General features: G+C 36.6%; 1 protein-coding gene across 5 annotated transcripts in view; it reads left to right on the top strand.

Annotated features, from left to right (window-relative positions):
* The window catches only part of CDC14A (cell division cycle 14A), a 176,132-nt gene that overhangs the window by 134,486 nt on the left and 25,321 nt on the right, over positions 1–16,325 (top strand). For all 5 annotated transcript variants that reach the window (XM_024237529.3, XM_024237536.3, XM_054530709.2 and 2 more), the window contains exons 11-12: positions 4,683–4,842; positions 15,247–15,359. In XM_024237529.3, the coding sequence (XP_024093297.1) occupies positions 4,683–4,842; positions 15,247–15,359 (273 nt within the window). The remainder of the gene's footprint in view (positions 1–4,682; positions 4,843–15,246; positions 15,360–16,325) is intronic.

Genomic DNA, 16,325 nt, shown 5'->3' with positions numbered 1-16,325 from the left:
AATACTATAAAAATCAGAATTTAACAAAACAAGATACTGTGTTTTATTAGAATTACAAGCATACTGCATAGGTTTGAGTTTACACTATTTACTGAAAATGACATTTTCGTAGTAACACTCAATTATAGAATTTTCTGATTTTCTTTTCAACAGTTACTGCTGCATTATCTGATCCATTTGTTGACTGCCAGTTGACACTGGAACTACTGACTAAGCAAAAATAAAATCCTAATATGGGTTCAAGTATTAAGGATAATTAAGTATGTATCAGAATCTTTGGCAGTGGTTGCATCAGAAATTTATTATTAAATACTCATGCCAGTTATTACTCTAGATAGAAGACTGACTTTTTAAATTAATGTTTTATTATGGTAAAATATGTATAACATAAACCTTACAATTTTAACCATTATTATATGTATAATTCAGTGACTTTATATATGTTCACAATGTTGTGCAGTCATCACCACTATTTCCAGACTGTTTCATCATTCCAAACGAAACTTTGTACCCATTGAACAATAAATCCCCATTATCTCCACCCCCTACCCAAGTCCCTGGAAACCTCTATTCTACTTTCTCACATTATGAATTTGCCTGTTGCAGATTCCTCATGTAAATGGAATCATTCAATATTTGTCCTTTTGTTTCTGGCTTATTTTACTTAGCATATTTTCAGTGTTCATCCATGTTGTAACATGTATCAGAATTTCTTTTTGATAGCTGAATAATATTCCATTGTATGTATATATCCCATTTTATTTATCCATTCATTTGTTGATGGACATTTGAGTTATTTCTACCTCTTGGTTATTGCGAATAATGCAACTATTATGAACATTGGTACACAAGTATCTATTTGAATCCCTAGTTTCAATGATTTTGGGTATATACCTAAAAGCAGAGTTACTGGATCATATGGTAATTCTATGTTTAACTTTCTGAGGAACTGTAAAACTGTTTTCCTCAACAGCTGTGCCATTTTTCATTCCCACCAACAATGCACGAGGGGTCCAGTTTCTCTGTATCCTTACCATGAATGGTTTTTGTTTGTTTTGTTTCGTGTGCTCTGAATAAAACTACATGAAAAGGGTTAGAGATGGGGGAAAAAGTATTGTAAGCAGTAAAAAAGTAAGCAGTAATATATTAGGCTTAGTTATGAAGTTTGCATTTTGGCATGACACTTCAATGATCTAGCTTCTGATTGTAGGGTTCTATACCTAAGCTAGATTTAGTTAGTTGAATCTTTTGGAGAATTCCCTTCCTCAGTTTTTTCCTTCTAGCTTCATTTTCTAGTATGTTTCACAATTAACTGCCTTCCCTTATACTTTCAGAAATTCTCTAAACATCTTCCTAGTGAATCTTCCACTTGTACCGCAGCATTTGAAGAACTCCTTGAATACCTATTGCCTTCCCACCCCCTGCATCTTGGTTACTGCTTCCCTTCTGTTTTCCTTTGATAGCAAGGTAGACCATTTTGTTAGCCCACTTCTTTAGGCCAGGAACTGTCTCTGTTTCCATAATAGCTCTGGGCTGGTGGAATAGAAGGTACACAAAACAGATTGGTACTCAAGTCATGGCTAAAGTAGGCCTAGGCCAAGCTAGAGAGTGGGTTATGTTTCTATTTGAAGTGACCAAATAGTGGCTTTGGATGGACTTTGGGGTCAGGGTTGGGTTTTTTGGGAAAATTGTCCAGGATGGAAGAAGGATAAAGATAAAGAGTTCAGTTGGTGTGGAGATGGGATTAGGCTGGGCTTAGGGAAGTGAAGGAGGACAGGTCAGCCACACACAGAAGCCTGCACAACAGCTTCCATTGTGTTCTGGACTCAGAACTAGGAATATTCACTATAACAGTGTGACTGACTTGAATTTCATTAGAGGAATATTAAAAGCAGATGTAAAAAAAGACCTGTGAAGGCTCTAGATCAGAATCAACTGTAACTTGGCTCATAATAAGCCAAGTTATTTAGTTATTTTCTTATGTCCCATGCCTGGCTAGCCTAAACCCAACTAACCCGGGGCAAGCACATGGCTGGAAACAAGGACCCCAGCACTGGCTGTACTTCTTAAGCCTCTATTCAAACCAAGACACATCTCTTCCTGTCATTTTAAAGCACATGCCCTATTAGCAGAGGGTCAGTAAATTTCATGCTGTCTTAGAAAATGCACTATATTCTTGGAGAATGTGCTTTGAGCTGGTGTGTTAGCTTCATAAGATTTGATTTTTAAATACTAAATGCTTAAAAATACATGTTTTACTTCTTTTGTTTGAGATGAGGCTTTTAGGGAGTAATAGACACCACAATAAAAACTAGCATGGTTTGCATTTTCAATAAAAAGGAATTTGCGTGAAGTGCTGCTTTTTCTCAAGAAGCTCTTGCATACAGCATTGCTTAGCAACACACAAATCAGCTCTGACACCTTATTCATCTTTAATATTCAGGTTCAAATCAAGCCTTTCCAGAGATGGGACAGATTGCGTCTTTCAAACCAAGCAAGTGAAAGTTGTCACTTTGTAATTTTCATCTTTAAGTTGGCAGCAGCATCAGAATTTTCATTTTATAACTTCTTTTGGAATTGGAATTTTTTTCAACTAGCCTCTTATGTCCTTCTCCTCTGTTCTCACTTTGTTTTTTATTCCTAAAGACCCTTAAAAGGTCTTTCCTGTATTTTTGGGATCAAATTTAAATTCCTTAGGATGACATGCAGGGCCCATCTCTCATAGCCTCTGCTTCAGCCAAATTAAACAATTCATGTTCATAAACATGCTGTTTTCTTTGATATCACTATTTTTCCAGCCCAGATTGTTTTCTTTGCTTGGCAATACTCTTAGCTGGGTAAGTCCTGCTCATCTTTCCAGATACTTCTGGAATGTTGGGGAACTTCTTTTTGATTTCTTCAGATTGTGCAAGGGGCCTCTTTTCGTGAGGTCCTGTGCAAATCCTGATCATAGGGTTTATAATATTGGACTTCATTTGTTTGCTTTTCTCATCCTAAACTAGAAATCCCTTCTTGAGAGACAGGGATTCAGTCTTTCATCCTTATATCCTGTCCTTCCTGTGTGTTTCATTTATCTGAATTTCTCACTATTTATGACAGAGCTGAATCTTCTCTTTTTTTTTATCATGATTTTTATTCTTTTCAACCTAACTCTCTCTCTCTCTCTGTATATATGTGTATATACAGAGAGAGCTATCAAAAGATATAGAGATCTATATATATATTTTATTATACTTTAAGTTCTAGAGTACATGTGCACAATGTGCAGGCTTGGGAGGCTCCATCCGTGTTCCATAAATGACATGGTCTCATTCTTTTTTATGGCGGCATAGTAGTATTCCATGGTGTATATGTACCACATTTTCTTTATCCAATCTATCATTGATGGACATTTAGGTTGATTCCTTGTCTTTGCTATTGTGAATAGTGCTACATGAACATTTGTGTGTATGTGTCTTTATGGTAGAATGATTTATATTCCTCAAGATACATACTCAGTAATGGGATTGCTGGGACGAATGGTAATTCTGTGTCTCACTCTTTGAGGAATTGCCACACTGCTTTCCACAATGGTTGAACTAATTTACATTCCCACCAACAGTGTATAAGTGTTCCTTTCTCTCCGCAACCTCACCAGCATCTGTTATTTTTTAACTTTTTGATAATAGCCATTCTTACTGGTGTGTGGTGGTATCTCATTGTGGTTTTGATTTGCATTTCTCTAATGATCAGTGTTTTAACCTGAATTTTATGTGATATGTGAAATCTTTGTGAGAAAGTATTACTCAATCCTGTTGCTTTAAAAAAAACCTATGTTCTTACTCGTGGCATCTCCTTGATAATGCTATTATTTCATTGGATGTTGATATTTTTTATGACAAACCACAGTGTTTTTAGTTTAATTCTATTCTGTACAGTATATTATAGGATAGAAATAAAGTGATTTTATGGGATAGTTTATCTTATAGGAAATGTATGAAGGTGATCCCATCAATAAAAATAAAATCCTCAGAATGTCATTTTGCTTACATATTTTAAATTATCTTCGTATAACTTTGAAAACAGTTGTGATTGTGACTTAATGAATGAAAGTTTATACATGAACTTCAAACACATTTTCTTTTCTAAGGACAATCTAATTGAGGATATAAGCCTTGCTTTTGGATTCTAAGAGCAGGTTTTTAAAGTTATGTGTGAGGGCCTTTCATGGTATCACCCAAAAGTAGGTATGTAATACTTTTTTGGGTAATATCTCCATTTAACTCAAGTTCTTTCATGTACAGTTTTGAGTCCAGTTATTCTCTCTGTTTTTATAAATAGGCATATCAAATTGCTATTTGAGAAATTGAAGATTTCAAATTTATATTTAAAAGACAAATAGGCTCATAATCTTTATTGCTGTGGCATTTGTTCTAAACATCTGAGGACTTCAGCAGTCAACTATATAGACAAATATTGGAGGATGACATTTGTGTTTAATATAGAACCTTATTTTGGCTTTTTGAAAGTGACTTCATTGTTCTTTATTCTAAGATATCATAATCTTTCTAGTCTGATTTGTAAATGCTTATTTGCTAAATCTTTTCCTTTATAAGACATCATACCTTTGAGATGAGAGTAGATTGTTTTAAAGATAACTTTTTCTTGTCATTTTGTTTTGTTTTGTTTTGTTTTTTATACAGAAAACAAGCATCGTTGTGGGTCCAAGGAGACATTTTCCGATCCAAACTGAAAAATCGACCATCCAGTGAAGGAAGTATTAATAAAATTCTTTCTAGCCTAGATGATATGTCTATTGGTGGAAATCTTTCAAAAACACAAAACATGGAACGATTTGGAGAGGTAAGTTTTCCCTAGGAAGATTCTATCTTCTTAAAACTGATGTCCTGCATTTGTTTCTCAGTTGGACCTATATAACATAGCAGTGTCTTTTCTCTGGATGCCGCGAGTACCAAGTTTTTAGTTGTAGAGTCATCCATCTATATAGCAAGAAGCAGAGGAAAGAAACCAATTGCCCTTAAAAAAAAAAGCTATAATTTAAGGAGTAAATTATAAAGGAGGCTACTCTGGTAAGGGATAATATTTATAGAAAGGAAACAGAAAAGCAAACTTTCTATTTGAAAATTAAAATAAATATCAAAATTAAAATAGATATCAAGAAGAAAAATTTTAATGTGACAATTGAGGAAATAATACATACCACAAGTGGTGCTTTGAAAGCCTCAAATTCATGCTGATTTCTAAAGTAAGTGCCAACTTGAAAACATGATTAGGGCACTTTTTTAAAAAAAACTAAGGCTCTACTGTAAACAAACCATCGTAAATAGTTGATATATATAGTCTGATTAATATATATATACCTGGTGAGTTAGGTAATACTATCTCTATCTTATAGGAAGGAAATTGCATATCAGAGATGTTCTAACCTCAGTGTCAAACATGGTTCAATCCATGTCTGTCTGACTCCAAGCTTGTGTTTTTTTATATCACACCCTGTTACCTCTGAATAAAAATAGAAGTGATTTACTAAGAATTAGGATTATGAGCATTTTTGGAACTAGAAACAACATTGAAACACCGTTTGTTTGGTTCCACTATTGTAGAGACAAGAAACTGGGGTCTCAGAAAATTTGTGATTTGTGCAAAGTTCCAGAGTTGTTCAGTAGTGGGGCCAGTTTGAGAACTGGGCGTTCAATTCCTAGTTTAGGTCTTTCTACCATGTTATGCCTGAGGTGAAGCTAAGTATCTGGTTTATATTTTTATATCTCTAAAGGAGAAAAGAAAAAAAGAAAAAAAGGACCTGTTCAAAATAGTGGAACAAGCTGGGCAGGGTGATGTGTGCCTGTGTGGTCCCAGTTACTTGGGAGACTGAGGTGGGAGGATGTTTGAGCCCAGGAGTCAAAGCTGTAGTGAGCTATGATGGCATCACTGCACTCTATCCTGGGTGACAGAGCAAGCACCCCTGTCTAAAAAAGTAAAAAAGAAAAAAAGAGAAAGAAAAAATATAGACGCAACAAGTGTAGATTTACATTGTATTAGACAGTCACCTATTAGACCCGGACAAAGGCCTTAAACCAAATACTGTGGCTCAAGCTTAGCCCACAAGGAACCCAGAATGGAAGGAACACATCATAGCTCTCTTAGGTTAATGATTGGCATCCCAAACAGATTTCTTTTTAGCAAAAAAGATAGCCAGAGTGCTTGGAGATTGGGAGCATGAATTTTCTTTCAAGGACAAAGGATGGAGGTCGTTGGAAGAAATGATTTTTAAGCCCAGTGCTCTGTTCTCCAGGATGGCCACTGATGAGGTGACTAAGTTTACCCATTCGAGTCATGTGTCCTGATGAAATGTACACCTTATCCAAGGTCATGTTGATGTTAGAGCCTTTGTTGACTTTTTCTTGTCTCTGTGTTCCAGTCTCACCTCTTAAGAGCAAATAAAAAGAAAGGCTCTGACCTAAGATTTTAACGTGATAATATAGCTAAGCGAGAATACCTTTTTCTTGCTCTAGTCAGCATATCCTCCCCAGGTTGAGTTCAAGTAAATAGGGCTTTGAGTTATGAACTCTGAAAAGACAAACATAAAGTTAAACCCATTATCTGAGAAACATATTTACCTTGTAGGAACATAGTACTTTCTATATCATAATCTTAATTAAGTTAACATCTGGTAGTTAGAACATTTTATTCTCATACTCTTTTATTCCCCAATTTGTTAAACTTAAGAATACTTAACATTTATGTATCACTGTGAGGGTAAGGAATGCAATATGATTGGAATTTTAAATAAGTCAGTTTTAAATATGAGTATATATAAGTCTACTCCCCCCGTCTTAGTCCATTTGGGCTGCTGTAACAAAACACTACAGGCTAGGCAGCTTATAAACAACAGAAATTTATTTCTCACAGTTCTGCAGGTTGGGAAATTCAAGATCAAGGCATCAACAAATTTGGTGTCTGGTGAGGGCCTGCCTAGTGGTTCATAGACAGCACCTTCTGCATCTTCACATGGCAAAAAGGGCAAACAAACTCTTAATGCCATCACCTTGGGGGGTTGGGATTTCAACATATGAATTTTGGGGGCTACAAATATTCAGACCATAGCACCCTCCATCATTATTTTAGTTTTAGCCATTGAAATGCTATTGTTTCTGAAATTCAAGAGCAGAAATGAAAGAATTCAGAGATGCCAGAGAATGATGGTATGGTGAATATTTTGCACAGCATCATGTATAAGGCTCTTGGACTACTTTATTAGCTAGTTAATGGCTTTGTGCAAGTAACTCTTACAAGCACTTTTCTTGCCATGCTTATCTGGTGCCAGCTCTGGAATATCACATGAATGTGGAAAATTCGCTTACTCAAAATTGGACTTAACAGAGTTAGTGATGTCTTTATTGTTCTTATAAATTGCACATGGGAAAATAGATTGAGAATGCTGTAAGAATTTAACGTGTTTCAAGTTGCATGCAGGGTAAAAGTCCTTGGAATTTCTGGATTTACTTAGTTTGTATATATAGAAAGTGCAAAAAGGCAGTATTCTTCTTGAGATTGCCTTAAAAAAACATTAAAAGCAGAGATTCTAAATTATTTTTTTCTTTCTAGGCCTACAGTAATTTTCTTGTGATTAGTTACTAGGAAGCTCTGTATTACCAGATTTGGAAAATTCGAATAGAGTTTTTTAGGCCGGGCATGGTGGCTTATGCCTGTAATCCTGGCACTTTGGAAGGCTGAGGCAGATGGATCACTTGAGGTCAGGAGTTTGAGACCAGGCTGGCCAGCATAATGAAACCCTATCTCTACTAAAAATAGAAAAAAAAAAAACAAATTAGCCAGGTGTGATGGCACATGCCTATAGTCCCAGCTTCTTGGGAGGCTGAGGCATGAGAATCACTTGAACCCGAGAGGCGGAGGTTGCAGAGCTGAGATCATGCCACTGCACTCCAGCCTGGGCAACAAAGCGAGACTCCGTCTCAAAAAAAAAAAAAAAAAAAAAAAACGAAAAAACCAAAAATACAGTTTTTTAGTGCTTAGGATGTAGGTGAAAGGAAAACAACCAGAATGATGCAGGTCATAGTGATGGACTAAGTTGTGGTTTTACTGAATGTTCTTTGCCAACTTAGAGTTATGAGAAATAAAATAGAGGCTTCACCTTTATTGAGCCTGGACTTCAGTGCTGGGCTGGGCACTACGAAATATACACAGCCCATCCTGTGGGTCTAGGTTAGGCTCCCTGCTCCCTGCTCCTGCCGTGCACTATACTTTTCCCCCACGGTCCTCATGCCTCCTTCCTTGCTTGGTGATACTCTCTAGGAAGGTAGAGACTTTTATTTGTCTTCATCATGATTCTATTTTTGGCAAAAGGCCTTAATAAGTATTATATGAATGGATGAAGAAGGCTTATAGTTTCAGAGAAAAAAAAAGGACAGAGACATGAAATTGGTAATAATCTAAGCTACACAACTGCATTATGTGCTCAAATACAAAATAGTACTAGGAATAAGTGCTCACTTTAACATTTAGGGGCCCATGGGTCCATTATGGCTTGGAGTTATTTTAAAAGATAGAATTTAAAGTACTTTATTTAAAGTGCAAATATTAAATCAGGATCTTAGCATGAAGTTACTGTATGCCAGGAACTGTTTTAGGCACTTGACATTAATGAACTCTACTAATCCTTGCAGTCACCATATGAAATAGGCACTGTTACTAGGCCCACTTACAGGAGACATACCTGAGGTAGAGGTCAAACCATCTGCCCAAGATCCTGAGTAATGGTGAGGTGGTCATTCGAACTTCTGTGCTCTGGCTCCAAAGTTTGTGCCCTCAGCCACCCTCCCGGGAGGCCTCTAACTACACTCTGCTAAGTCTCTATGAGGTCTTCAGTGTGGCTTTAGTAAATTATATACAGTAATTTTGAGCAAAACTGTAACCATTCCCTGCTAATAAACTTCTTCTGGAATTACAATGGTTTTTACATTTTGTCTTTCTATTCTAGGGCTATAGTCCAATATTAGCATACCAATCAGTAGATGCTCTTGACTCAGTGATATTAATTAGATACAGGTGCTGCTAATATTCAGCCAAGTTCATACAAATTGACAATCAAGTAGACAAGAATGTAGTGTTTTAATTACATCTTTGAGATATTGTGATTTATAAAATCCATCAAGTACTCATAAGCAGGGTACATCTTAGAAAAATCTATGAAGTAAAAAATCTCTAATGTCCTGCTTTTTAAGCACCTTTCTTTCCCCCATTATGACAGAGAAGACCAGTTCTAATCTGAATGCCACTGGGATCCACCAGAGGTTATTAAGCAGGGGAGTGACAGCACACAGAATCATGGTGTTGGGAGATCACTCTGGCAATTGTGTCATATAGGGCTGAGGGCGGAAGGCCAGGGAGTTGGTGATGGGGAGGTCCAGGTTTTAAAGGTCCCAACCAGTGGCAGTGAATGGGGCAGCCAGAAGAGAGATGTGGGTAGCTCTGATAAATTCAAACTTTTTATTGATCAGAAGCAGCTTATTATAAAGATGACATCTTTGCCTTTCCACAGCACTTACATCTCGTAAGTTCAACATCTGAGAGCTGAAAAGAACTTTGGAGATGACCCAGCCACCCTTCCTAGCCAATTTATTAAAATCTGCTAAAAATTCCATTCTCATCTTTATCTTCCAGTTCTTGGACTTCTATTTTTACTCATTTCTATTTAAACTGTCTATTTATGTCATTTTTCTATTATGACTCTTCCATCTTTATTCCCTAGTGTGCTATATTCTATCTCATAGATCTTTTCTTAATGAGACTTTCCACAGCCTTTCCTATAGCTTACTGTGCCACGATTTTGTTTAGGTTTTGGTCAGCAATTAGTTTATCCAGCTGAAATCTGTAGACACGATTGTGTATAGAGAAAACAACTGGTGGAATAAAATATTTATTCTTCATGTTGTTATTTGTTCTTTCACTAGGTCATCACTCATTTTTTTTTAAATTGTACTTCTTTTGGTACAATATTTTAGTTTACTAAATGATATTACTAAAATATCATTTTCTTGCCTTCATGTAGGGCAGTCCAGTATCCAAAAGGAAGAGTGTTGCTGCTTAGATCCTCCAAAGGGCAGTGGGGCATCTGAGAGCAGACCCCTTTCCTGTGGGGGACAAAGATAGGAGGGTCTTCCCTGGACTAGGTAGGGTTCTTCATTGTTGCCAGCATCAGCCAAATGGTTTTGTTTCTTTTCAGCAGATTCCAGGGAATCTGCCTCTCCTGGACCAGCTTAGGACAAGAGAGAGTCTGCCCTGGCATTTTGTAGGGAGAGGGGCTGGATCCTAAGGGCAGAATGGAGGCCCAGGTTGGGTTCTCCTCATTTGTCATTTGTGAATGTGTTCTTTAGTCATCATGAAGAATGAATCTGGTATAAGGAAGGAGGCCTAACAGCACCTGATGAGAAAAGTCTTCAAACTCTCCCCTGGCTACCAACTCATGAGATTGATTTGTGCCACACAATATATTGTACTGCATTTGCTAATAAACATTTTCCTCCCACAAGCTCTTATGACCGGGTACATCTTATAGGATCAATCCCCTAATAAATATAAGGCTTGTTATATTTATGTCTGTGTGTCTTACTCAGTATTCCAGGAGGCCAAAGTCCTTTTCCATATAGCTTTTTAGTTTCTTAATTCTGTAATTTAATGTAAATATATTTTGAATAATGTTACTATTTTTCTTGAGTTTGAAGGCTATTTATTAATCACTGAGAATTTTATAGTTTATATGTTCTATTTCTCATAGTCCTAAAAATGCCCCACACTTTGTACAATGGCCACAGAGAAAAAATAAAAGAAGATTAGTTTAGACAAAAAATAATACGGTTTACCTTTTAGTAGATTTTTTCAGACCCATATTGCCTGTCTGGATCTTTCCCCCTTCTTCCCTCTCCCCAAGTCTGGACTCCCATGTGGTTTCCCGTACCCTAATCCAGTCCATCATCTCTCATCAGACCACTGCATAGCCACTTAAATGTGTCCCTCTCCCGAGTCTTGACCTCCAATTCATTCTCACAGTGATCAATGGGAGGAAATATATGCAACATATGCAAATGAGGGGGTTGTGTGGGTGTAAAGAACTCTTACGAATCACCAAAATACTATGTGCACAAATAAAACAATATGGGAACCCTCCTGGCTGGTAAACATAAAAAATATTCTACTTCCCTAGAAATGGAAGAAACACAAATTTAAATGATGAGATGCTATTTATGCCTATCAAATGTATTAAAAATATGCAGTATTGACAAATGTTTAGGGAATAAAAAGCTCTTAAACATTGCTAGTTGGAATTTCCAATGGTACAGCCTTTTTGGAGGGCAATTTGATCATATGTGGAAGATGACTTTTAAAGGAATTCCACTTCTATGAATTTGTCTTAAGGCAATAATAAGTCTTCATAAACCATGTATATATAAGAGTATGTTTGTTGAGGCTGTTTATAGTGATGAAAGACAGAGAACAGCCTAACCTAGGCTATTGGTTAAATAATAAAATTAGGCATATCTAGACAATGGAATTTTATGGAGCCATAAAACGACAGAGATTTTAAAAAATTTGCCCTGAAAAACTTCCACTATATGTTTTTTAAGTTAAAAAAGTTACAAAGCAGCATATGTATATAATACAACCTCTTTTTATAAGGAAGAAGTAGGTTGGGGGTTTTATATAGCACAGGGAAAATTCTGGAAGACTATGTGCTAGAATGTTAATGTGTGTTGCTTTTGATGGTAAATATATAGGTGGTTTTAATATTTTTTCCTGTTTACCTATACTTTATTACTAATGACAAACATATGGTAAACATATCTCCATATATATGGTAAATGCATATATATTTAAATACATAAAAATATATCATAAATATATCTGCATCTCTCTCTATATATGTATATACGTGTGTGTGTATACATATATATATATTTATTTATTTATTTATTTTTTTTGAGACGGTCTCTATGGCCCAGGCTGGAGTGCAGTGGTGTGATCTCAGCTCACTGCAACCTCTGCCTCCCGGGTTCAAGTGATTCTCCCAAGTAGCTGGGATTACAGGCACGCGCCACCACACCCAGCTCATTTTTATATTTTTAGTAGAGATGGGGTTTCACCATGTGGGCCAGGCTGGTCTTGAACTCCTGGCCTCATGTTATCCACCTGCCTTGGCCTCCCAAAGTGCTGGGATTACAGGTGTGAGCCACCATGCCTAGCCAGATACTTTTTTTCTTTTAAAGAAAAAACACCTCTGCCCTCGTGGTCATCACCACCACAGCCACCCGAGAGGAGCTGGGGGAGAACGGTGGCCCGCGAAGCTCGTCACAGACAATGCGGTGGCTCCTGTGAGGGTGTTTAAGTAAACTTGAGGGGAGGAAGTAAAAGTATGTTAAATTTGGGTAGTTAAGTGCATGGCTGTGTATTGTAGTATTTTTGTTGTTTTCTGATTTTGAGATGTATCATAATTTACAGAAATATTTGACCTTTAAGATTCACAATAGAATGAGAGAAAAATACATGTAATTATAATTTAAAATGTACTGTTATTTAATTTTCTGTTTAACTGTATATCTTTTAAAATGCTTTTATTCTTTTCAAGCAATATATGATCACAGCTTAAAAAATATCAAGAATGTTGAATTATAGCAACAAAAAATATCAGTCTCCTTTCTCACCTTTCTGTATCTCTGGACCCACTTCCAAAGGGGGAAACCTCTAGGAAAATTATACTATTATTTTTAGTGCCATATTTCTATTATAAATACTTTGCCTATGTTGCTGTTTTTTAATTGATCAATTTTGGACATTTTTCTATTGTCTCCTGGTTGTTGTAGACAGGATGCAGCTCTTCTAGCTCACTGTCACCACCACTTCCCAATATAACTATATTCGTTAAATCAAATAATGTGCACATTATTACTATGTAAATATTGTTCACGGTTGAGCTTAGTAGTACACTATAACTGTTTTCTTTTTTGACGCTCTCTTTGTTTGTCCTAGACTTAATTGCCTTTTTAAATTTGCATAGTTTTCTATGCATTTAGGAAAAGATAATGCTTTAAAAAGTTGTGCCAAACAATTTTAAATTTTTTCAAAATTTCAACACAGCAAAATTCCATTCTAATTCCATTCTTTTCCTGAAGACATTTTTCCCTTCTAACTTGGACTGATTGTTCTTAGCCCTGCTGTGTGTGTGTGTGTGTGTGTGTGTATGTGTGTGTGTGTGTATGTGTGTGTGTGTGTATGTGTGTGTGTGTGTGTGTGTGTGTGAAGTCCTAGGATCAGAACTATATAGTCTGATTTTATAACTCTTCTTCATATTCTTTGGTTAGATCCCTAATTTTCTTGGATCTCATGTCATCTTTCCTTTTTTCCTGAAGAGCATATCCTGTAATAGTTTTCTCAGAAAGATTGTATGGGAGGTAAATTTTTATATCTGTTTTACCTTTATACTTACCTGAAAGGCTGAACTTTAGAATTACAGGTTGAGAATCATTTTATATTTAGAATTTTGAAGGTGTTTCTAGTGGGAAACATAAAGATCCTCCTAGATGGAGGAACAAATAAGCTTTCCTGGTACAAAAGCACCCAGTTGACAATGAAACTGATTGTGGCATGGATTCTGTCAGGTCCTCCTAGAAACTTTCTTGGCCATTCTCATGAGGGCCTATGTATTTTTTGGCCTCACCTCATATTCAGGAAACTCTGGCTCTGTGCTAAGTAACTGCTAACATCCCAGCACGTTGAGTGCTTACTGCAGCCTAGTGAAGCTAAGCTCACCTTCTCAGGTGCACCATCCCACTGGCAAGCCTAGCTGTCAGACTTTCCTGATTTCTGTTCTTGCAGGCTTCTTCTGATGGTAACAAGTTCCTCCCCCATTGGGGTTGTATGGATAGAATTGAATGGTAAAACTGATTCCTGGAGATTTTTTAGAAGTGCAACTTGAGACTCTAAGAAAACCGTCTGTCATGAAGACTCCATGATCCTGTGACTGTTGAGCTGGTATTCTTCTTGGGCAGGACGACCTTTCCTGGGATCTTGGGCTGTGTCACTTGTACCCATTCTTTAAGGGATTGCCTCTAGGAAGCTTTTGTCCTTATTCTTTCTTTCCCACTGGCCTTGTGCTTTGCATTTCTTTATTTCTTTTTTAAACTCGGAGATGTGATGGTGAGGTTTGGTCTTTTTACTGAGTCTGAGGGTTACCTGTGGAACCCAACATAGGTGGCAGGGATTGAGGAGGTATTGCGATGAGAAATGACTCAAATGTGACTGATGGAAGTACATTTTTCATCAAACAAGAGTTCTAGTTTTAAATAGGGGAGGGGACTATTATGGCTGGGAGGGATTTTAGCAAATCCAAGCACTTTGATTTTTCAACTGAGGAAAAAAGGCAAAATACAGTCTTCACTGGTGCAATGACAGTGTGCTATGGCATATATTTTAGAAAGAACATTGCGTCTTGGGACAAGAAATCTAATTTTGAAGTCATACGAAGGTCATTAAGAGTTTATGGGAGCTTGGGCAATATTCCTAACTTCCATGAGTATGTCCTTTTTTCATTGATAAATTAAGGGTACCAGTGCCTCCCCCTGCATCAGGGCTATTGAAGAGACTAGCATTTGAAGAGACTAGCATGGTACTTCTGTTTTTCAAACTATAAAGAGTTATTTCAGAAGGAAAGATCTGGTGAACATGGTCCTTTAAATCCTTCTGAAAAGGGCTTGTGTGCTTTTACTAGTGTTACATGATTACTGTGTTAATAACTTACTGTATAGATATCCTAAAGTAATCTTGTATTTTTGTAAACAAGTTATGGAATTTGCAGTGGTGGCTCCTGGTAGTATCTAAAAACATATTTGTACTGCATCTGTGGGCCCTTCTGTATCTAGGCTATATTCCAACGTATGATCGTGTCTGCAGGAGAGTCTCCTCTGTTGCTGTCCAGTGTAACAAACAGCTCCCTGTATATTCTACTACATCTATTCCCATGCTTCTTTGATTTGGAATTTGACTTGTTGCCTGTTGAACTGGCAAATAGTCGAGTGTTCTTTTGTGTAAACTTTGACAATGCTGATTCATAGTGCCTTTAGTGACTTAATCTATATTAAGATAATCTGTATAAAATGTATCTATACATGTAATCTGTTAAGAAACCTATATAAAGCCAAATTTTGACCTTTCTATGGAACGTGTATTTTTTTCCAGAATAACTTAGAAGATGATGATGTGGAAATGAAAAATGGTATAACCCAGGGAGACAAACTACGTGCCTTAAAAAGTCAGAGACAGCCACGTACCTCACCATCCTGTGCATTTAGGTATATCTGTTTTAAACACTTCAATTCATAGTGCGTTTCCTTTTGTGAATAGAACATTTCATCTTCTCTTTAGTCTGTAATCTTCTCTTTTGAATTTTGTTCTACAAATACTAAGTTTACTATTTTGTGTTGTTTATTAATTATTTTATCACTGTTGGGAGTAGCTAAAGTTTAGAAGTTTATTGAAAGCAACTGCTACATCTCAGTCTCTGGAATTCTACTTTAAGATGCAAAGCAGTTATCTCTGGGACTCTGTTTCAAATTCCGTTTGGATTTCTCCCCTTCTGCTGTGAATGAGTTTCTTGTCCTGTGTTGGATCCTCACAGGTGTGCTGAGGCTTTTGTATTGACTCATAGTGTATATAAAAGTACTGTATGCCAGTCTCTGGCAATCTAAGCTAGTTCCTCAGCTTTACCTTCTATTTTTGAAAATTGAATACGTAATTCTTACCTGTGCCTGTAAAGTTATAAGCCATCTTGGCTTTGAAGTCTCAAACTACTCACCAGAATCAATGATGGGACTTGACTTCTGATCACAACATTTGAAACCTGCTGATAGTTCAGATTGGGTTTAAAAAAAGGGGAATCAAAAGGCGCAAACATTAGTAAATATCATCATTTTTAAAAATTACAATATACTGGGTGGCAAGGCCACAAATTAACATAATGAGAAGCAGCAACATTTTTTTGACTTATAAATAAGAGATACACATAGCAGAAGGATGTTTTTTCGGTATGGTAAACACGAAACAGATTCACAGGGAATTTAGTTTTCATGTGTAATCTGGGAGAAACTATAACACTGTAGTCAGATTGGGTCTTTACTGAGTTCCTGATCTAAAGAATAAAGGTTCATATTGCTCAAAGATGAGGATATCATTTTCTGCAGTATTATGAGAAAAGGGAATAGCAAGCCTGGTTCTGGGTAATCTAATATCCATTTGCAAGGTTTCTCCCTTTTGCTAAT

The sequence above is a fragment of the Pongo abelii genome, chromosome 1 (genome assembly GCF_028885655.2).
Source record: "Pongo abelii isolate AG06213 chromosome 1, NHGRI_mPonAbe1-v2.0_pri, whole genome shotgun sequence".
In the NCBI taxonomy this organism is placed as follows: domain Eukaryota; kingdom Metazoa; phylum Chordata; class Mammalia; order Primates; family Hominidae; genus Pongo; species Pongo abelii.
This window is presented reverse-complemented; position numbering and strand designations above follow the sequence as displayed.